This window comes from Gastrolobium bilobum, unplaced genomic scaffold (genome assembly GCF_033153095.1).
Source record: "Gastrolobium bilobum isolate Gb01-03AN ecotype WA unplaced genomic scaffold, APGP_CSIRO_Gbil_v1 utg8393, whole genome shotgun sequence".
In the NCBI taxonomy this organism is placed as follows: Eukaryota; Viridiplantae; Streptophyta; class Magnoliopsida; order Fabales; family Fabaceae; genus Gastrolobium; species Gastrolobium bilobum.
In genome coordinates this window covers 50304-73075 of record NW_026896016.1, presented here as the reverse complement: position 1 = coordinate 73075, position 22772 = coordinate 50304, and the positions used below count along the sequence as shown (strand labels likewise).

The 22772-nt window shown below is 37.4% G+C and overlaps 3 protein-coding genes across 3 annotated transcripts; 1 reads left to right on the top strand and 2 right to left on the bottom strand.

Moving 5' to 3' along the window:
- Positions 1-11185: 11185 nt before the first annotated feature.
- Positions 11186-13325, bottom strand: LOC133297303 (uncharacterized). Its single transcript, XM_061496415.1, has 2 exons — positions 13135-13325; positions 11186-12161 (listed from the first exon to the last, which is right to left on the bottom strand). The coding sequence occupies exons 1-2, from the start codon at positions 13323-13325 to the stop codon at positions 11186-11188; spliced, it is 1167 nt and encodes a 388-aa protein (XP_061352399.1).
- A 2138-nt stretch (positions 13326-15463) lies between these two features.
- Positions 15464-18209, top strand: LOC133297302 (uncharacterized). The gene is made up of 4 exons (XM_061496414.1): positions 15464-15883; positions 15978-16898; positions 17004-17653; positions 17783-18209. The coding sequence occupies exons 1-4, from the start codon at positions 15464-15466 to the stop codon at positions 18207-18209; spliced, it is 2418 nt and encodes an 805-aa protein (XP_061352398.1).
- An 870-nt stretch (positions 18210-19079) lies between these two features.
- LOC133297300 (uncharacterized protein At4g04775-like) lies at positions 19080-19878 on the bottom strand. Its single transcript, XM_061496413.1, has 3 exons — positions 19726-19878; positions 19292-19657; positions 19080-19142 (listed from the first exon to the last, which is right to left on the bottom strand). The coding sequence occupies exons 1-3, from the start codon at positions 19876-19878 to the stop codon at positions 19080-19082; spliced, it is 582 nt and encodes a 193-aa protein (XP_061352397.1).
- Positions 19879-22772: the final 2894 nt, after the last annotated feature.

Here is a 22772-nt window from a genome sequence, read left to right as displayed (position 1 = left end):
CATTCAGACATTAAACAAAATAATGAATAATCAAGTGTAGTTTGTAACAGATATGTAGCATCATAGATATCACTTAAGCTTCTCATCTTTGTTAGTGCTCCCCCTAAATTGTTGTTGCTGCTACTGCTTCTTAATGTTGATGGTGTAGTTATTGGAGTTGTTGGAGTAAGACTCGATGGAGGAGTTTGTTCATTTCTTTCTTCATTTTTTTGATCCTTTGAGTCATCATCATCTTTAAAAAGTAGACCTTCCACTTTCTTTTCTTCATCACTCCATCTCCAGTAATCTGCTTAATCAAACTCTACATCTTATGAAATGAGCACCTTTATGGTTAGAGGATTGTAGAGTCTGTATGCTTTACGCCTAAGGTCATAGCCAATGAAAATGCATTTATTTTCTTTATCATCTAGTTTCTTTCTCCTTTGATTAAGAATATGGGCATATGCTATGTAACCAAAAATTCTTAGATGACTTTGGTTTCTTGGCATTCCATGCTTCATTTGGAGTCTTGAACTGTACTCTTTTTGTTGGACATTGGTTTAGTAGATAGGCAACACATTGAACAGCTTCAGCCCAAAATGTTCTTGGCAGTTGCTTTTCCTTTAGCATGCTCCTCGCCATGTTAAAAATTGTACGATTCTTTCTTCCTGCAATGCCACTTTGTTGTGGAGTGTAGGCAGTTATCAATTGATGAATTATTCTATGCTGTCTGCAAAATTCATCAAACAATTTGGAAGTATATTCACCTCCTCTATCTGTTTTGAGTGTCTTCAGATATTAACCACTTTGTTTTTCAGCCATTGCTTTAAATTCTTTGAGTTTATCAAGAGCTTGTGATTTTTCTTTGGTTATATACACCCAGACTTTTCTGCTTAAATCATCAATAAAAGTTATATAGTATTTGTTTCCTCTAAGTGATGGAATGTCAAATGGACCAGCAATATCTGAGTGAACCAGCCGCAATGGTCTTCTAGCCAATGTTATTAAAATCGCGTATAAAATCGGTGGATCGATCGATTCTACGTTTTTTTCCATTGCTGCGAGTCAAATCGTGTGTAGGATCGTTTTGTTCTTCAACTGAGTGAGATCGTCGTGCAAGAACGCGGAATCGATGGGATTGTAAGATCCCACCATTTTTGCGATTGAACTCAAATAGCCTCCAACCAGAGAGAAAAGGAAGGTGCCCACCATCACCGGCAGTCGTCAGAGATCCACAGAGAAAAATCACTTACTAGCAAATTTGAACTTTGAAAGAGAGAAGTAAGAGATACAAAATCGATTAAACAAAGATGAAAACAAAGAAAAGAATTGTTTGAACATCATTAAAAAAAAATTAAGAGAATTGTTTGAACTTTGAAGGGAGAGAGAGAGAGAGAGAGTGAGTGCTGGAGAAGATAAGGAAAAAAAAATGTCCTTTGGATTTTGAGCTGCTACGATGGGCTTTCTTTAGGATTGCTCTCCATCCACTCATTAGGAGTTTTTAAATTATCTAACAGCCACATATTATGACCCGTAAATTCTTTTACTTTCTTCTTTCTTTACTTTTACTTCATCTTCTAGTATAAACTTGCTTACTAAATTAGGTGTTTGGGATAAAATAAAAGGTTATATTCTTTCTTCGATTAGTTTTTATATTTTATAGTATATTTATTCCAAATAAGGATTATGTGATAAATTATATTTTACTTTAAACAAAAGAGCTTAATATAATATGATTATATCATAAATTATTTTATTATTCATATAATTTTAATATTTTATATGCACTGGTACGATCTTACGATCCGTGTCGATTTTAAGATTTACAATTTTTTTATCCCCTCACGATCTTAGGTAAGATCTCGATCTTAACAACATTGCTTCTAGCTCTCCATGATTTTCCAACTTCAAAGCTTTGTCTGTGTTGCTTTCCTTTCATGCAGCTTTCACACAATTGATCTGGATGATTTATTTGTGACAATCTGCTCACCATCTTTGCCTTTGACAATAGCTTCAGGTCAGTGAATCCAAGATGACCAAATCTGAGGTGCCATAACTACTGACTATCTTTTGTGATGGACTTCATGCATCTTATTGCTTACATCTGGCTTATTGGTATCTAATAATTATTTTTGAATCTTATTAACATATTTAACATAACCTAAAGCATCTTATAAATTATAATCTTAATTAAATAATTTCATCTCTCATGATTTAATTAAATACGTATTTAATCTAATTAAACACCTAATTAATTTCTTTTTCGTATTTTACTAATGAGGGTTGTTGTACGGAAGTTGCAAGTTGCAACAATCTTTGCCAATGGTTGCACTCTTTGTTAACTTTTCAGTTAGCATTTCTTAAATTGCACAATGCATATATTCTAAATACCCATATTGAAAATTCATTTTCTGTCATACTTTTGTAGGCATTCAACTCTTTAAGTTTGAATGTGATATGCTAGGAATACCTTACTTGGGTCAAACTGAAAATACCATTCTTAAGGAATGAGAATATATTGTAGTTAGATCCCAAATTCCCAATTAGGATTTCTAATAAGAAGTTGGCCTTAATAAAGTATTGTGTAGTACTTTTATTTTACCCACCAAAAAAAAGTAATGGTCAGTACTGTTCAAACATTGTTTTCATTTTTTAAAGAGTAAATACCCTTTTTCGTCCCTGAAAATTTTCACGAGGCCCATTTTAGTCCCCAACAATAAAAAAGGCTCGTTTTAGTCCCTAATATTTGAAAAAAAGTGCAATGTTTGTCCTTCTGTTAGTTGGCATCTGACGACCCAACTAACGGAGCACAGGTAGACCATTAGTTAGCTGAGTCACTAACGTCACAAGTATAACACCTCGCATTTCTAAAACATGTATTAATATATTAAACGTGGATTAAAGGGAAGGATTAGCGAAAATCCTGAAAATTAGGTCAAAATACAAAGGAAGGGTAAAACAGTAATTAGCCAAACACGCAACCCTAGGAAGCTAAAATTGAGTAGAAGGTCTTAAATGATAAAAATAACCCTGGAAATGGATTCAGAACGAAAAATTGAGTGGTTAGGCAAGTTTTGGAAAATTCAATGAATAAGGTTTTTACCGGGTAAAAATATTGCAGTACAGTTGCACCGTAAAGCGTGCCGATTGAGTTTTGAGCTCTAGGTTTTAAATACAAGTTATAAATGGTATATGGCACAAGGAAACATGATTTTTGATGAAATTTGACAAAAATTAGTGAGTTTGGGGAAGCGTGCCTACGACGCGCATAACAGTTTAAAACTGCAATTTCTCCAAACGACCGGAAAACTCCGGATTCATCTGATCAAGGGTAATTAAAGGACAATGGTTAATGTTAAAAATTATAGTTTCTAAATAGGTTATGAAATCTTGGACGTTTAGTGGAATCAGAGGAAGATTTGAATTATTTTGAAAACGCGTGAGGTGGCGGTGGGACCCACCCCACTTAAGTGGACCTTGCCACATGGCAAGGATACTATTGCATTATCACTCTCCTCCCCTCCCTCCTCTCAAACCCGCGGGCTACCCATGGAAGTGCAAGTTTTTGCACAAAACTTCATCATCTTCAAACACCATCAAATCTCCTCCACAAATCAAAGTGTTACACATGAAAGTTTAAGTAAATCATCATCCAAACCCAATCCAACCATTGGTTTCCCATGAAACCCCCTAGATTTTGAGAAAATCCGCCCCCCCCAAACCCGCGGCCCTTTGGTGTAGATTTGCACTCATGGAGTTGTTTGATGCTCCAATGGTTTAGTATGTTGTGGAGGAGCCCTAGACCAAGATTTTAAGTAAGTTTCATCACACTTTATTGGTTGGATTTGTTGATGCAATTTCATGAACCCTAAAGGCTTTTTGTGTGATTGATGTAGTCAGAGAGCTTAAATGAAAAATGTGAGATAAATATGTCTTAGAATGATGTTTTGGGGTGTTGTATGTCATAAAATTTATTGGTGAAAATTGAGTTTTAACTTAGGAAATTTTGATGAGAAATCCAACACTTTGTGATTTTGTATTGTTATAGGATTATGTAATTGAGTTGTTGGATGTATATAAGGGTTAATAATAGGATTGTATGATGTGTGGAGTGGTTGGATTGGATGGAATAATCCTTGGTGTATGCCTATGTGCAATTCGGCCATAATGAGTAAAATGAGGATTTGATGTGTTTAAATTGAATGATTGATATGTTGTGTTGTTAAATGATAATTAGAAGGGTTGTGTGATGGTTGGATACTTTGGAAATCAAAGAAAAAATGGTGGGATTATGTAGAAATGGAAATTGTGCCTAGAGCGAATTAATTGACAAAATGATGTTAGGATGATCTAGGATTCAAATTGGCACCTAAAATGACATTGGGGTAACCTTGGGATGCTTAAGAAAAATGAAAATAAAATAAAGAAAAATAATTTGTATTTTAACACTGTTTTGGCCGACCCTCACTTGGTGGGGGGAGGAAAAATCGACGTTTTGTGAATTTGGTGGTTTACCGTGTTCTAATGATCCGTATATGATCAATGTAGGTTGCTTTACACGGAATTGAACCCTGAACCGTGAGCTCGGTGGGTTGCCCTTGGTCCCGGACCAAAGGGATTGTGGCATTCTGTTGGTGTATCTAGCTCGTGAAATATATTACGTTGGAGCTGTGGGAGAGGATTATACAGGTAATCCCTTGGTACTAGGGTTTGATCCCCTTGTGTGTTCCACCATGCCCTTTGAAGGTAATGGTAGGAAGTGTATGTAAATAACATAGGATAACATGTTCATGCATATTGTATGCGTGGTGGTACATAGGATGTACCGTGTCTCTGGCCAATAGACTATTTGCCTTCGGGCGTTACAGACTTCCACTGGATAGGTCTCCGAGAGGGAGTTCCAGTTGACCTGGGGTCGTGGTGTGTGATTCGGATAGGAGCACACTAGGAAGTCTCGGGTGGATATGGATGGAGGGTCCCTTGGTTGATGTTCTGGGAATACGCCTTGGTTTGAAACCCGTAGGCTTATATGCCGAACCAATAGGCTGGACGTTGCGTGGTTTTGGCATTGACCAATCCAACTTCGTCGTATTTTGTATCCCTATGCTCCCCTATTTCACTAAATCCCTTGCTTTATCCCGTTTTCAGATGTTATGTTGTATTATTTATATGCATCAAAGTGAGCCATTGGGCGGAGCATTTTCCAGAACCTCTGGGTTACTGAGATATATTCGTATATCTCACCCCGCTTTGGGGACTTTATTTCAGGAGGTAGCAGTGGTGTTGGAGCGGCGGGCAAGAAGCCCGTAGGATGATTTGGATGTAGGATTACCTATTTTGCATTTTGTTGGCCAGTGGGCCTAGGCTAGACTTAGGTCATGAACAATGCATATGATTAGGATTTTGGTTATCATTTTGTTCATGATGTATTTTGTCTAAGTTTAGTCTTGATTTATCATGTTTATTTTGGAGTATTTATTTTGTATATTTGAAGGAAGATTGTAATATGTCTACTTGAAGTTGTAAATTATAATATGGAGAATTGATGTAACCATGAAGTATGTAATATGATGAAAGGGCAATAGGCCTATTCTAGGATGTGAATGATGCTTTATGATTCAAAGAATGCATGCAAATGGGATCTTGTGATTGAAATAAGTTAAATTGAGAAAGTAAGCATGATTGATGTATATTGATTAAATTGGATATAAACTGTGAAGGGTTGTAAGAGCACCAAGGCATTGCTGGTCCTTGTGTGCCACCCAATGATTATTAGGTACAAATTGAGGTTAGGAAACACTTTTGCCAATTTGGGATTTATTGGAAAAACAAAGGAGACTCTGGCGAAAATTCTAAAATATAAATAGCTTACTTAGCCAGAGAAATACAAAAAGCTTCAGTCAAGAGTTTTGAAAATAATTCTTTAAGAGTTTTACAGCTTATCTGTCCCACAGATATTTCAGCCCATGGCTGATACTTTAAACATAATTATTCTAAACTGAAGTCCCATAGACCCGAGATTCAGTTCAGAGATAATGAGTGCAAAGGAAAGAAGAAACACTTATATTGAAATGAAACAAGAAAGATTACAACAAAATATAAAATGGAGAAGATGGTTGATGCTCGTGAGGTGTCTCAAGTGAATGTTACAGAACAAGGTAGAAGTGTTGTCACTTAACTACAGCTACAACTATACAAAATTAAACTACTAACTAATACTAGGTGATCTCTTCTTTTAGGACTTCATTCCCTCCAGAATTCGATGATGTTTTTGTATTTTGGACGTCCTTTTTATAGGTAGAAGAGTGGGTGGCAGTCTTGTAAATCCTTTGGAGTTGGTTTCTTGAATGAAAGGACGGGGTGGTGGTAACAGTGTTTAGAAGCTTGCAAATTGCTTCATGGGACAGTTTTTTGTTGATGATTAGCTGTTTTCTTGCAGTCCCCCATGCCTTGCTTTCTTCTTAGCCAATGAGAACTCTTGATTCTCTGCTCTTCACGTTTCTTGGTGCTTAAGTGGTGCATCGCCTTTGCTTTTAGAAGACGTTTCCACGTTTCCTGCAAAATGGACAAAAGCATTAAATGAGTGCAGCAGGTATAATAAATGCTCTTAATCCGTTCCCTTTTTAATATATTTCCAAAGGAATACGTCATCATACGTTCCCCCACTGTGTTTTTGTCACAAATGAGTAGAACACGTGATTTTCATGCTGAAGTTATTCATCAGATGAGGGAACGTATGGTATTTTGCCATCAAAATGGGCTTAGATGGGAACGAATTTACGTCCCATCAAACACCCCAAAACTAAACTGTTGGTTGTCCTCAAACAACTCAGAAATATTGTATCACACTGCTCAATTTCAAAGAATAGCTCAACAGAAAGAAACTTGAGCCAGTGAGCAATCATAAACTTTTCAAAAAATGAGCTACTCTCCATAGGTGATAAGTAAGAAGAATTTGTTCCCAGGTAAGTGAAGGTTGCTGATCTTCTGTCTCACTATCATTCAGGGCTTGGTGTTTTCTCTGTCCATTCCTGGATGTGATTCTTCAGAACTTGCTTTTCTGCTACTTTCCTATGAATTGCATATGTCTTCCCTTCCAAGGATCTTTTGATAGGGGGTTTATGGATATGTGGAAGAATTATGGTCTTAAGTATGGGGTCAAGGGACGTTTACCTTTGTGCTTCTGAACTGGACTTTTTCTGTTTGGGGGAACACCTTTTCTTTTTGTACCTTTTCTCCCTTGAAGAGAGGTTTTCTGGTATTTTCGTCTGAATTCTTTTGAATGGTTGTTCCCTTTTTCTTTGCTTTTCTTTCTTTTGTCCTTTTTGTTCATTTTTGGATCTGTTCCTCGCCACTTTCTGATTGACCTGGTGATGTGTTTGATGACTATGGATGGAATGGAAGTGAGTGTATGGTTTTGTTTGATCCTTGTTAGTGAAATCCATCTGTTCTTCAGCAGTACTCACAGCATCAAGGCAAGTTTAGAAGTTTTATTGTGGTTACACCTCAAGAACGCTCTCATAAGTAAGTGTTTGGCCTTTTTCTGTTCCTTACCAGCTTAGTTCACACAGATCAGCATCCCTAAAAAATCTGAAGATTAAATTCTCTGCACTCTTCCTATTTCAGGCACTCAGAGAAAGAATAAGAATGATTGGTCAGTGACTTTGTGTTTCATGTTGTTGGCTATTAAAAATTGTACAACCTTAATACTACAACTGAAATGTATGTACCAAGCAGTTTGATCAAAAAGTCTTTTTCATTGCAAAAGTTAATATTTACAAGGGAACAGAAAGGGAGATGAAATAAACAATAATTTTTTTTTTTTATATTGGGATAGTGTGGTTAGTAACCACCCCAAAACTACGTTCCTGGAACGGAACGTACTTTATTTGGACTTTAGAGTTGAACATCAGACGTTCCCTCCTTTTGGGAGCTATGTGGTTAAGATTAATCACCCCAAAACTTTGCTCTTTGTTAGAGAGCAAATGTATTTACTGGATTGCCTCCCAGTCAGCGCTTAGTTTATTGTCTTTAGCTAGACATGGTACTTACCTTTCAGGTGGATTCAGAAAGAGGGATGCTTTCCTCTTTTTCATCAAAGGTTTCATTATTGTAAAGTTTTAACCTGTGTCCATTCACTTTGAAGGAACGGCCATGTTCAGATCCTTGGATCTCAAAAGCTCCATTTCCTGCATCATTTATAATTTGGTATGGCCCAGTCCATCTTGATTTGAGTTTTCCCGAAAACAGTTTGAGTCTGGAATTGAGGAGTAACACTTTCTGGCCAATTTTTAGATCTCTGTTTCTGATCCTTTTATCGTGCCACTTCTTCATTTTTTCTTTGTATAATTTATGATTCTCATATGTGTTTCCTCTGATTCTTCTAACTCTTCAAGTTGTAGCATTCTCTTTTCTCCTGCTTCCTTTTCATCCATGTTGAGGGCATAGACTGCCCAGTAAGCTTTGTGTTCCAGCTCGAGGGGAAGGTGGCATGCTTTGCCAAATATCAATCTGTATGGAGAACATCCTAAGGGTGTTCTATATGCAGTTCTGTAAGCCCATAATGCTTCATCTAACTTGAGAGACCAGTCTTTTCGAGAAGGATTGACTACCTTCTCTAAAATCATCTTAACCTCTCGGTTTGAGACTTCAATGAAACCACTGGTATGTGGATGATATGGGGTTGCAACCTTGTGCCTTACCCCATATTTCTCCAATAATCTCTCAAGTTGGCAGTTAATGAAATGTTTCCCACCATCGCTGATGAGACAACGTGGGGTTCCATATCTGGTTAAAATATTTTTCTTTAGAAATTTTATAACCACCTTAGCATCATTAGTGGGTAAAGAACTGCTTCCACCCACTTGCTTACATAATCTACAGCCATCAATATGAATTTTTCCCACAAGAAGGAGGAAAAGGACCCATAAAATCAATGCCACAAACATCAAATAATTCTACTTCTAAAATGGGATTGAGGGGAATTTCATTTTGTTTGGCTAAGTTACCTTCCCTTTGACATTTATCACATTGTTTAGCAAATCGAAGTGCGTCTTTAAAGAGGGAGGGCAAAAAAAACTTGATTGAAGAACCTTGGAGGCAGTCCTTATTCCACCCAAATGGCCTCCATATGGGGATGAATGGCAGTGTTGAAGGATTTAAGGTTGCTATTCTTCTAGAACACATCTTCTTATCATCTGATCTGCGCATCTTTTGAATAGTAATGGTTCATCCCAGAGATATTTCCTGCAATCATGAAAGAATTTTTTCTTCTGCATTTTGTTTGCCTCGTATAGTTCTAGTCCTGCTGCAAGGAAGTTGGCTACGTCAGCAAACTAAGGAACGTCTGTTTCTTTGTGATTGATGACAAACAATTGTTCGTCAGGGAACGTTTCCTTGATTGGTAGCCCCACTTCAATGTGTTCTAATTTGGACAAGTGATCTGCAATTTGGTTTTCACATCCTTTTCTTTCTTTGATTTCCAAATTGAATTCTTGCAGTAGTAGGATCCATCTTATCAATCTTGGTTTTGCTTCTTTTTTGGAAAAAAAGATACTTGAGAGCTGCATGATCAGTATGGACAGTAATTTTTGATCCCAAAATGTAAGGCCTGAATTTTTCGCAGGCATATACTACAGCCAACAGCTCCTTTTCAGTGACTGTATAGTTCACCTGAGCTTCATTCAACGTTTTACTGGCATAGTATATGCTACGAAATAATTTTTCTTTCCTTTGGCCCAGAACTACCCCAATAGCGTGATCACTTGCATCACACATTAGTTCAAAGGCTAAGTTCCAGTCCGGAGGTTGGATGACAGGCGTAGTGACAAGCATGTTTTTCAGGGATTCAAAAGCTTTCAGGCAATCAGAGTTAAACTCAAATTTCATATCTTTTTCTAACAAATGGCACAAAGGTCTAGCTATTTTGGAAAAAAATTTAATGAACCTTCTATAGAAACCTGTATGCCCGAGAAAAGATCTCAGCGTTTTGACATTTACTGGTGGTGGCATTTTTGCTATTGCTTCTACTTTGGCTTGATCCACTTCTAGTCCTTTTCTGGAAATCTTATGTCCCAAGACGATTCCTTCTTTCACCATTAAGTGGCATTTCTCCCCGTTAAGCACCAAATTAGAGGACAAACATCTTTGGAGGACTTCTTCTAAGTTATCCAAGCAATGGTCATATGACGTTCCCAGCACCGAGAAGTCATCCATGAAGACTTCTACTCCTTCACCTATTAGATCAGATAAAATAGAGAACATACACCTTTGGAATGTTGCTGGTGCATTACACAGCCCAAAAAGCATCCTTCTGAAAGCAAACGTTCTGTACGGGCAAGTGAAGGTGGTTTTATGTTGATCTTCTGGTGCTAGAGCAATCTAATTATATCCAGAATATCCATCAAGGAAGCAGAAATATTCCTTACCTGCTAGATGATCCAACATTTGATCTGTGAAAGGGAGTGGAAAGTGGTCCTTCTTGGTGGCATTATTGAGCTTTCTGTAATCTTGGCAAATTCTCCATCCTGTAAATTTTCTTATAGGGATTAGCTCATTTTTCTCATTTAATTCCACCGTTATGCCTCCCTTATTGGGAACGCATTGAACATGACTTACCCAACTGCTGTCAGATATTGGATATATGATCCCTGCATCTAGCCATTTGATGACTTTATTTCTTACCACTTCCTTCATTATAGGATTCAATCTCTTTTGGTGTTCCACTGAAAAGCTGTTAGGATCAGTCAATAATATCTTATGCATACAAAATAAGGGACTGATACCTTTGAGGTCTGCTATGGTCCAACCGATAGCTCCTTGGTATTTCCTCAGCTTGTTGATCAGCAGTTCTTCTTGTTCCTTGGTGAGGAATGAGGAGATGATCACAGGAAGGGTGTTATTGTTCCCTAGGTATGCGTATTTCAAGTGTTGTGGAAGAGATTTTAGTTCTAGATCAGTAGGATGTTCTAAAGAGGGTCGTTTGAGTTGTTTTTCCTTTTCAGTTCTCAGTAAAGGTTCAGGTCTTCTTCCTTGTAGATAGCAATTTTGCTCCTCCTTTTGTGAACCTTCTTCTTTTTCAAATTCTTCCTCCTCTGTTTTTCTGCTGAACTGGTTGTCTAACAAAGTGATTGCAGAACACTCTTCCAAATCTTCGTCTTCATCCTGGAACTTCATTGCTTTTACGATATTGAATTTGATCTCATCATCATGAACTCTCATGGTCAGTTCCCCTTTTTTGCACATTGATAACCGCTCCTCCAATTGCCAAGAACGGTCTACCTAGAATGATGGGAACGTCAACATCAGCTTCGTAATCCAAGATGATGAAATCAGCAGGCAAGATAAATTTGTCTACTTTAACTTGTAGATCTTCAATTTTTCCTTCTGGCTTAACGATGGATCTGTTTGCCATTTGTAATGTTACAGTGGTTGGTTTTGCTGGCCCAGTGGACAATTGCTTAAAAACAGAGAGAGGCATGAGATTGATGCTTGCCCCTAAATCACACAAGGCTTTCCCTTGGTATGTGTTCCCTATGATGCAAGGAATGGAAAAGCTTCCTAGATCTTGAAGCTTAGGTGGGAGTTTGCCCAAATACTGGCAACTTTCTTGTGTCATTTTCACAGTCTCATATTCTGTTATCCCCCTCTTTTTTGAGAGAACATCTTTCATGAATTTCACGTACCTGAGCATTTGCTCTAGTGCGTCCACCAGAGGTATGTTGATGTGGAGCTGTTTTAGAATGTCCAGGAACTTTCCAAACTGCTTATCGTCTTGTTGCTTCTTTGTTCTTTGAGGGAACAGAATTTTTGCTGGTATTTGCTTGCTTTGAGTGGGACTGATTGTTTGACTTCTGTCCACCTGGTTTTCGTTGGTTTCAACTTCTTTGCCAAGCTGTGGGTTCTGCTCATCTGTGGCTGGTTGTTGTTGTTCTTCTTCTGAGGTTGCTTCAGATGCTTTATTATGTTCCTCTTCCTCATGCAGAGTGGTGGGTTGTGTAGTGGTTTTTCCACTTCGCAAGGTGACAACTTTGATTTTCTCTGAAGGGGAACTGGGCAAAGTAATTACTTCTTTTGGTGAGGCTGTTGATGCTGTTGAGGGAACGTCAGTGTCCCCTGGTAGTGATCCGGGTGCTCTTGTTTGGAGATTGGCAACAATCTGTCCCAGATGGGACTCAATGTTCCTGACCACGACATCATTCCTGGTGACATATTCTTTGACATAGTTTTTCAGGGTGTTGATGCGTTTGTCATCTCTGTGGAACAAAACGTAATTGGGTCTTCTTGGTTCAAACGTTCCACTGCTGCTGCCTTGCTGGTATTGTTGCTGCTGTTTGTTGAATGGTATGTGGTTCATGGGTGGCCTCCATTGGGGATTATGGTCCTGATCTTTGGTGATAGTTCCTCCAGGATTTGAATTGGTATTGCGTCCTGCTTGCTGATTGTCTCTGGTGAAGTTTTTGTTGCCAAAGTTTTCTGCATAACACACCAATGCAGTGGATGGATAGTCTGTTGAGTCATGAAGGTCACCACAGGCTGAACATGGTTTAGTTTCAGCTGCTGTGAGTTGTAAGACTTCCATCCTTGGTGCTCCTTGATCAGCTTTCAGGTTCTTCAACTCCTTCATGAGTGAGGCTAGATGGGTTTCCATGGCAGTTTGTTTGTCTAGTTCTAGCATGCCAGGCTTCCTTACTGGGCTCACCCTGTCTATTGGCAATTGGAGACATCTTTCTGCAGTGCCTTCCTGTAAAAAAATATCCTCCTGCAGCAAAATCTAAATGTGACTGAGAAGTATGGTCAAGTCCTTTATAAAAAGATTGTAACACTCCCCAACTTTCTACCCCATGGTTTGGACATTTTCTGATGATGTCCTTGTAGCTCTCCCAAGCTTCATAGAGATTTTCTCCATAAAACATCCTGAAGTTAGAGAGTTCTGCTCTCACATCAGCTTGTCGAGACATAGGGACAAACCTTTCTATGAATTTGTTAGAGAGTTTCTCCCACGTGTGGATTGATCCAGGGGCGAGAGTCTTCATCCATGTTTTTGCTTTTAAGCCTAAGGAGTGAGGGAATAACCTCATTCTCATACTTTCATCTGTCACACCCTCAGCTTTAAAGTTATCACAAATATCTTGAAAGGTTGTGAAGTGTGTGTACGGATCTTCTGCAGGGAGTCCATTGAAGACTCCAGCTTCCTTAATCATGTAAAACATGATAGGTTTGAGTTCAAAATTAGGTGCTACAGGGGGAAGGATCACTCCCCTATCTGGTCTATTCCTGAAAGGAGCAGCCAGAGTTCTAAAATTCTGCTCAGGGGGAATATCTTCATTGTTATTGTGATCAGCCATATTTTCAAAATTTTCTTCCCTGAGGTTTCTTCTTCTTCTGTGAAAGGTACGTTCTGGTTCAGGGTCAAAGAGAAACTCATGTATTTCAATGGAGTGGTCAGAGTTTGTTTCAAACTCTTCACTCATAAACCATAAACACAAGTTATATAAACAGCAGAGTTAGTGACAAGAAAATAAAAACAAAATATACAGAGTATGTACTAAAATAGTAATAAGAACAAAATTTAGTGTTTCTATCCCTGGCAATGGCGCCAAAAACTTGTTGGGTGGTTTGCTGATGGTAGAAAAATATGTATTATGTTGGGGGACATTCCTCTGTTCTAAATTAGCAATAGAAAACAGAGTTGTTCCCTTACTTCCAACTCAAGTGCGCAAGTGCACGCATCAAGTAATAATGGGTGTATTAATGCCCAGATTATCGTTCCCACGAGGATAGAACTCTAAATATTGTCTTAAACTATTTTATAAAGAATGGAAATGAAAAAAAAAGTTAGTGATTGAACTGTCTGGTCAAATGTTCCCTACTGTCTTGACAACGTTCCTCAGGAACAGTAAGTTCAGTCTGATGGCAAAAAATTGCTCGCTGCGTTATATATGTGATTCTTCCTGTTTAAAAGAAGGTGTGATAATAATCATTGGAGTTTGATAGATACAAGATTAAACAAAGTAAAAATAAAACAGTAATAACTATAATCAAGAGACAACAAGGTGGATGGTTTTAAAAACAGTTTAACAGAAGGAAGGGATTCACTGCTCCATTCTTAAATAGTTATTCCCTCTGCTCAAGACTTAGCACTTTTTGTCTTTGTCCTAGTTTCTTATTTTCCAACTCTGATTCCTCAGCTCATGGACTAGATGGCTCACAAGTTTCCATATTCCTATGGCTCATTTGACTCCAACAGGTACTTAGTACAGAACCTTAAAATGGACGAAGTGGCCCCTTATTCCTAAGGCGACCAATAGTGTTTTTGTCATAACACTACCTTCCCCTAATGGCTAAGCTGTCTGAAATCCCTTCCTTAAGGAAGTTCCTTTCTCAGTATGTGTTCAATTTCCATTGATACACAATGAATATAGCTTACTTAGCCAGAGAAATACAAAAAGCTTCAGTCAAGAGTTTTGAAAATAATTCTTTAAGAGTTTTACAGCTTATCCGTCCCACAGATATTTCAGCCCATGGCTGATACTTTAAACTTAATTATTCTAAACTGAAGTCCCATAGACCCGAGATTTAGTTCAGAGATAACGAGTGGAAAGGAAAGAAGAAACACTTATATTGAAATGAAACAAGTAATATTACAACAAAATATAAAATGGAGAAGATGGTTGATGCTCGTGAGGAGTCTCAAGTGAATGTTACAAAACAAGGTAGAAATGTTGTCACTTAACTACAGCTACAACTATACAGAATTAAACTACTAACTAATACTAGGTGATCTCTTTTTTTAGGACTTCAATCCCTCCAGAATTCGAAGATGTTTTTGTATTTGGGACGTCCTTTTTATAGGTAGAAGAGTGGGTGGCAGTCTTGTAAATCCTTTGGAGTTGGTTTCTTGAATGAAGGGACGAGGCGGTGGCAACAGTGTTTAGAAGCTTGCAAATTGCTTGATGGGACAGTTTTTTGTTGATGATTAGCTGTTTTCTTGCAGTCCCCCATGCCTTGCTTTCTTCTTAGCCAATGAGAACTCTTGATTATCTGCTCTTCACATTTCTTGGTGCTTAAGTGGTGCACCGCCTTTGCTTTTAGAAGACGTTGTTTCCACGTTTCCTGCAAAATGGACAGAAGCATTAAATGAGTGCAGCAGGTGTAATAAATGCTCTCAATCCATTCCCCTTTTAATATATTTTCAAAGGAATATGTCATCATACGTTCTCCCACTGTGTTTTTGTCACAAATGTGTAAAACACGTGATTTTCATGCTGAAGTTGTTCATGAGATGAGGGAACGTATGGTATTTTTCCATCAAAATGGGCTTAGATGGGAGCGAATTTACGTCCCATCAGTTAGGAATGTCAAAGGGAAGCTGGCTTATGTAAATAGGAGAGTGGATGATTTACCTAAGATAGATGCAGACTATGTCAACCTTCGTGACCTTGAAACTCTGTTCAAGGGGTATGGCTATCAAAAATGTAGACAGATGTGGTGGCTTAAGCCTAGTGAGAGTGATTTAGAGGTTGGGTTATGTCTTCTTGAAAAGGACTCAGACGTTTTGGAAATGGTTAAGGCTGCATTAGGTAATGGGAACAAAATAGAAATTTATTTCGAAGATTGCATTGCACTTCCTGACATTTTGGCTGGACCTGCAGAAGGGACTGATGGGTCTGTACCTCAAAGTGCTGATGAGGAGGGGGTGTTAGGTGATTCAGTTGGCAGTTCATATGACTTTCATATGAATACTGCTGATGAATATGAAGAGGGAGAGGACAATGGACTGTCAAGTGATTCATATGACAGTGTAGAAGATGAGTCATATAAGCCTCCTCCACCGGGTGTTGATGACGAAACAGAGGATGAACTGTATGAAGAGGATGAGCCACTTATTTCATTAAAAAAAAGCGTGAAAGGAAAAAAGAAAAAAAAAGACAGTTAACAAGAGTGACAAGGAAGAAAACTTGGAAGAGGATTAGCAAAATATGTCATTTGAAGAGCAGCGCTATGGTTACAATTCTGAAGAGCTGAAGACTCCTCCTTCAAGTGGGGATGAGGAGGTTGAAAGGGTTGTGTTTCCAAAGTTTAATGAGGAGAATACTTTTGGTCATGTACAACTTGAGCTTGGAATGGAGTTTGTCAGTTTAGAGCACTTTAAAAATGGTGTGAAAGACTACAATATAAGTCTTGGGAGGCAATTTAAGTGGGTTAAATATGACAAGGTAAGACCAAGGGCCAAATGCTCAAATGAAGAGTGTGACTGGATGATATATTGTGCCTGGAACAACAAATTCAATAGTTTCCAAGTGAAGACATTCAATGATTCACATTCCTGCTGCAGAATTTTCAAAAATAAAAGGGCCAGCAAGGATTGGGTTCTAAAAAAGTTGAAGAAAAAGATGGTCACACAGCCCAACATGACTAGGGTTGAAGCTTATGAGCATTTAAAAGAGGAGTACAAGGTCCATGTACATCTCAAGAAAGTGACCAAGGCACTGCGTAAAGCCAAGGGCAGAATAGAAGGATGTGAGAAGGAATGGTATGCCAAGTTAAGGGACTACCTGACTGAGATTTTGAGAAGCAATCCTGGATCCATTTGCCAGATGCAAGTAATACCACAACCAGTACCTAATAGCCCACCTATTTTTTCTAAACTGTATATATGTCTTGATGCCTGTAAGAAAGGATTCAAAGCTGGTTGTAGGCCATTGATTGGCCTGGATGGTTGTTTCTTAAAAGGATACTATGGGGGACAGCTCTTGAGTGCAGTGGGAGAGGATGCAAACAAGAGCTTTTATGTCATTGCTTATGCAGTGGTTGATAGTGAGACCAAAGAAAACTGGAAGTGGTTTCTGAACTTGTTACAAAAGGACATTGGCAGCCATGTAGTACATGGGTGGTACTTCATTTCTGATCAGCAAAAGGTATTTTTATTTCAAATTTCTTTTCGTTTTATATGGGTTTTATATAACCTGTACATTGGTAGCCATGCATAATGATTTTTATTGATGCTTCAAATATGGATGCAGGGTTTGATACCAGCTTTGCAGGAGGTCATGCCTGGTGCCCATCACAGGTTTTGTGTGCAGCATGTCTGGAAGAATTTCATTAAGCAATGGAAGGACAAGGCCATTAGGGGAATAGTTTGGGAGGCTACACGATGCACTGTTGTGCCCCAATTCCAAAGAACTATGCAGAAATTGAAAGATTTTAATGAAGATGCTTGGGCATATCTACACAAGATTGACCTCTCATGCTGGGACAAAGCCTATTTTAGTCACTGGCCCAAGTGTGGCAACATAACCAATAACTTGGCTGAGGTTTGGAATGCAAAAATTGTAGGATACAGGTCCAAGCTCATAATCCGTCTATGTGAAGAACTTAGGTGCTATATCATGAGGAGGATGGCTGCACATCAAAGAATTCTTGGAACAGTTAGGGGTAAAATTGCCCCTGCACAACAGAAGAAGTTGGGTCAATTGAAGGCCCTGAGCAATTCCTGGACCCCAACATGGACAGCGAATTTGGATCAAGACATATACGAAGTGGCTGAAAAGGGTGAAAGGGTTGGAGTCAATTTAACCTATAAGACATGTGCATGTAATTTGTGGCAGCTGACTGGATTGCCATGTGAGCATGCAATTGCTGCAATATGTCACAAGAATGAACTAGCAGAGCTGTATGTGCATCAATGGCTGACAGTGGATGCTTTGCATGCCACTTATGCACACACCTTGAACCCTGTCAATTCTGATAAGTATTGACCTACATCAATTGAGCCTAAACCCATTCCTCCACCACTAAAAAGGCCAATTGGTCGTCCCAAAAAACATAGGAAGAAGGATCCAAGTAAGGAGCATGACAGCAAAACCAAAAGATTAAAGAGGACATATGCTGATAAATGTGGGCAGCCTCGTCACTATGCAAAGACTTGTAAGGGACCAGCTGCAAGCAAGAAAGGGAAGAGAGCAGCACCACCTTCTGCTCCAGTTAATGTCAACATACCATCAAGACCTGAAGAGGAGCTCCCTCTGAGTCAAGGAGGACGTTCTGTACTATCAAGACCTTCCCAGGCAGTTGATGAATCAATTAGGGGCAACAGCCCACCACCTACTGCCCCACCACCACCAGAAGTTTTGTCAAGTGAAACTCTCAATGCAACAAGCAGTGGCACAAGGAGCAGGCTAATGGCCTTCATGACCACACCTGGGTTTAGGCCACCAAGGCCAGCTTGAATGAAGTTGATCAGTTGTAGGTTCAGTGCTTTTTGTATAGGCAACATTGGTATCTTTGGCCATTTCGAATTGTACCCCCATATTTTTTTGTATTTAAGGCCTTTAGGTGAATTACATGGTGGTTTAAATTACAATTGGCAGGCCCTCTTTTTGTTATGTGCTTGTAATTATGAAACCTTAATGTGGAAACTGTTTGATGGATATGTTTAGAATTGTAAATGGCTACATTAATCCTGATTTATCATCCTTTGTCAATTGATTTCTTTCTCTTTGTTTGATAACTTTAACTGTTTCAATTTTTTCCCTTTCTTTGCTGCAATATGTCTGTGACACTAACTGATTTATCAACCTTGGTCACTTGCTTTTTTTGCTGCAATATGTCTCTGTATACATTTATGGAAAAAAGATGTGATCCAATGATGTCATGAGTTACAATGGAGCTTTGAAATGTTTGTGGTTGGTGTTTGCTGGTTTGAGTTACATATGTGGATACATTTTGCTACAATATGTGCATTCCATTGCTGCAATATGTTGTGTTACTGGCAATACCTCTTTTTACTAAACAACACATGTCCATTTTTTAAGTGTCAGGGACCAATTAGGGCCCCGATACAAATTGTCAGGGACCAAAAAGGGGTTTTGTTTATTTTGTTAGGGACCAAAAATAGTTCTCAAAATCCCAGTTTTTAAACAAATATGACTACATATATGACTACATCCAACATCCAACTTCTAACTTCTCAAAGTCACTTATTCCAGCATATACAATCAATCAATCCACCCTCATTATGCAGATAAAATGGTTATGCCCCATCATGACAGTGGATTCATAACAGAAATAAAAAATATGATGCAAATAGATGGCAAGTATTAATCCATGACCTTGTTCCATTGCCATTGACATATAGTGTAAGCTTGAGCAAAGAAAGCAGTCTACACAAAAACACATTTTCCAACCAAAATACAGAACTCCATTGCCATATAATAATAGCATCTTCTGACATTTACTCATCAAAGTACACAGAACTCATTACATTTCATTGAAGAAAAAATACATTTCGTACACTATATTTCATTGTTACCACAGTTGCAACAAAAATACAAATCATCATCCCATCTACACAAGCAGCAACTAAGACCCTAGCTGACCTACCAACATGCCTAATTTCCTTGTCCATCCTATCTAACTCCTCCACCATCTTCAGGTATAGCTCATTCAGCTTTCTTTCCTGCTCATTAAGCTTCAGTTCTTGCTCACTAATCTTCACACCTTGGTCATTCATCTTAGCTTGCAATTGTTCACTCATCATCATGTCCACATACTTCAACTTGAAATCCATTTCAACAACATCCAACTCCACCTTGTGTATTCTTCCATCTTCAATCTCCAGCCTTTCATTACATACGTCATCTACCCATCTAAAAAAATCACAAAACGACTTCTTATCCTGCCAAATTTGCAAACCACGGTAAGCAGATATTACAATTTAATTAACTTCAATTTCCAAATGTATACCTTGAAATTAGGGCACCCAAAGAATGCCCTATTTGGGTTTCTCTCTATTTTGGAGGTATAGACGATATTTTGCCTCCCACATTTGCTCCTTCGACCGCCAGTCCGTGAGGTTGTTCTACACCCAAAAGACGTACTCCCACTTAAGCCCCCCATGCCAGATGAGAGGCTCATCTTCTCCTACACCCCAGAAAATGGCTAGTAAATAACTTCTACTCTCCTCAATTTTCAGTCTTCAACGTGGGGAGCTTTTGGGGAATTTTTTTGTTCATGGTTGATTTAGGCTGATTTAGGGTTCTGAATTTGACAGGGACCATATTGGGTCACTAACCCTTTCGATGCAAGGTTCACCTGTCCAAAAGTCCAACAAGACACAATTCATGTTGTAAACGTCATCGTATTACGTCCACGCTGGTCGTGACGTTAGTGACTCAGCTAACTAACGGTCCACGTGTGCTCCGTTAGTTGGGTCGTCAGATGCCAACTAACTGAAGGACAAACGTGGCACTTTTTATCAAATATTAGGGACTAAAACGAGCCTTTTTTATTGTTGGGGACTAAAATGGGTCTTGTGAAAATTGTCAGGGACAAAAAATGGTATTTACTCTTTTTTAAATAGAGTTCAGAGTAGTTGCGAATATTATATGGTTTTGAAGGAGTACCATGTTTGTGATTTTCTTGTATTTAGAGTATTTAAATATTTTATTCTTATATTAGAATTAATTACACGACTTAAAAATATATATATTAGGAGTGGAAAATGTATCAGGTGTCATATTAAGGTTTGACCCGTTTGTCAAACTGTCCAATTTGAACACAATCTATTTTTGTTCGCGGGTCAAAAATTGAATTTTGAACATGTCCCTCCATGGGTCGTGGGTCACATGGGTTGATTGACAAAAATTAAAAAATTGATATTTTCTAAAAAAATTAGAAATAAAAGGAAAACACTAAATAAAATACCTGGGGTGACCCATGATCAGATCAAGTTGTGTTGAATCACCAAAATTATAATTTTTTTTATTTTTTTTGGTTAAAAAAAATTGCGAGTTGACACGCATATCATGCGGGTCAATCCATGACATGACACGACACTAATTTGTGTTATTTATCCAAACTCGTACACAATCCATTTTATCTTAAGGGTTGACATGACCTATATTTTGACGTGTTGTGTTGCGGGTTGACCCGTGGGTCATCACACGTTTTACCACTCCTGTTGTATATCTATTTAAATTTTGATTAAAATATATTTTACCTTCTTTAACTTTGTTCATATTTTAAATTACCATATGTACTTTAAATTTTTTTAATTAAGTATCCTTGTACTTTGAGAAAGAGAATAAAATTGGGAATTTGGGTGTTAATATTGTTTATTCAAATTTTTTTCAGATATATTAATTTATTATACTTGAAATTACAAGATGATAATTTATGATTGTGGCTTTTAATTTGATAACTTGACGTGTATATGTTATTTAAAGAGTGTATAATGTTCACTAAAAAAAGGTGTATAATTTCCGTGAATTTAAAAAGTCTAACAAAAAGTAATAATGTGTACACTGAAAAGTTGTTATTTTTAAAATGATGTTGGATTCTTTGATATCAGTGTTAAATTTAAAGTTTGACACCTCATATGAGAATTGTTAGATCTTTTTCTATGGTGTCATATGCTTACAAATTAGAGTCGTTGATCTTTTTTGATCTAAAGATTCTCAGATAAGATATCAAACTTTAATTTTAACATTGATATCAAAAAAATCTACCAATTTCAAAATTTCAACACATATAAAATGGTGAGATTATGAAATTGAATGCCATCAATAGTCCAGATTCCCAAAAAAATAAAATAAAGGAAACTATTAGTTAGACATTTTAAAAAGTTGAGCTAAGAGATTCTCCAAAGATATTTCCTTTTTCTTCCTTTGACTTTCAATAAATAAAACGATGTCAGATTAAATTTCTTTTCCAATATTTATGAAGTATGTCGGTGTCCTAAAAAAACAAACTATAAAAGAACTATATAACAAATATGAAAAATGTGCGGTGGAAAACCCTAGAAAAATATCTTAGTAGACAAATGAATTGCATGGTTACATTCAAAGCACATTAATTTTTAAATACGTTCACGTTATATGTACAATCTTTTCTAAATTTTGTTTGTTGAATGTCATCAATGACATTAATTTGAAAAGATGCTAGCTAAATGAATTTAATCCAATTGCCCCTGCATATGAAAAATATTAGACAAAAATATCCTTTTTTAGAGAAATACTTATAAATCATTTAACAATAAACAAAGAATTACTAATAGATACAAATTTTCATATGATTATTTAATATAAAATTGATTTAATGTGCTCAACTTACATATACAAAATTTATATAACTACTTATCTTTTATTTGGAGTTTGTAGATATTTATTGATTGATTCTTGGAAGAAAAACGAAAGCGCAAAAATGTTAAAAAAGCATATATATGACATGAGGTGGGTATCTGAATCTGACCCTACACTGTCAGTCAAAGTAACGTTCAAAATTTTCGTTCCATAGAACCGCTTCATTTCCTTGTTTCATACTATCTCTATCTCTGACCGTTGACTCCTTCACCATTGTAACAAAAAACTTGGTCACCGAAAAATAGTACAAATTTGGTGTCCTTGGGACAAATATCTTAAGCGAATATAATTTCTCATAAGATAAATTTATTTTATGTATATATATATAAAAGTAAATAAATTTTTTTTCTTCTTTTCAATGAATTTTACTTTTTTTTTTGTACATGAGATAATTTTATCTCATATAACATAAATTTTTTTATATTTTAGATAAATAAATTATTAATATATTATTAATAACTTAAATGTTAATAATTTGATGCCCGCGGTGAATGCCGGCAGCAGATGATTGCCGGCAACTGAATGGGCCAGCGACCAACGGTTGTCGAAGGAACTTCATGACATAATATATATTTACTTAGATTGGTTTTGTCACGAGTGGGCACTGTTTTAGCAGGGCTTGAGAATAAATTATTTTCATGTTTAAATTTT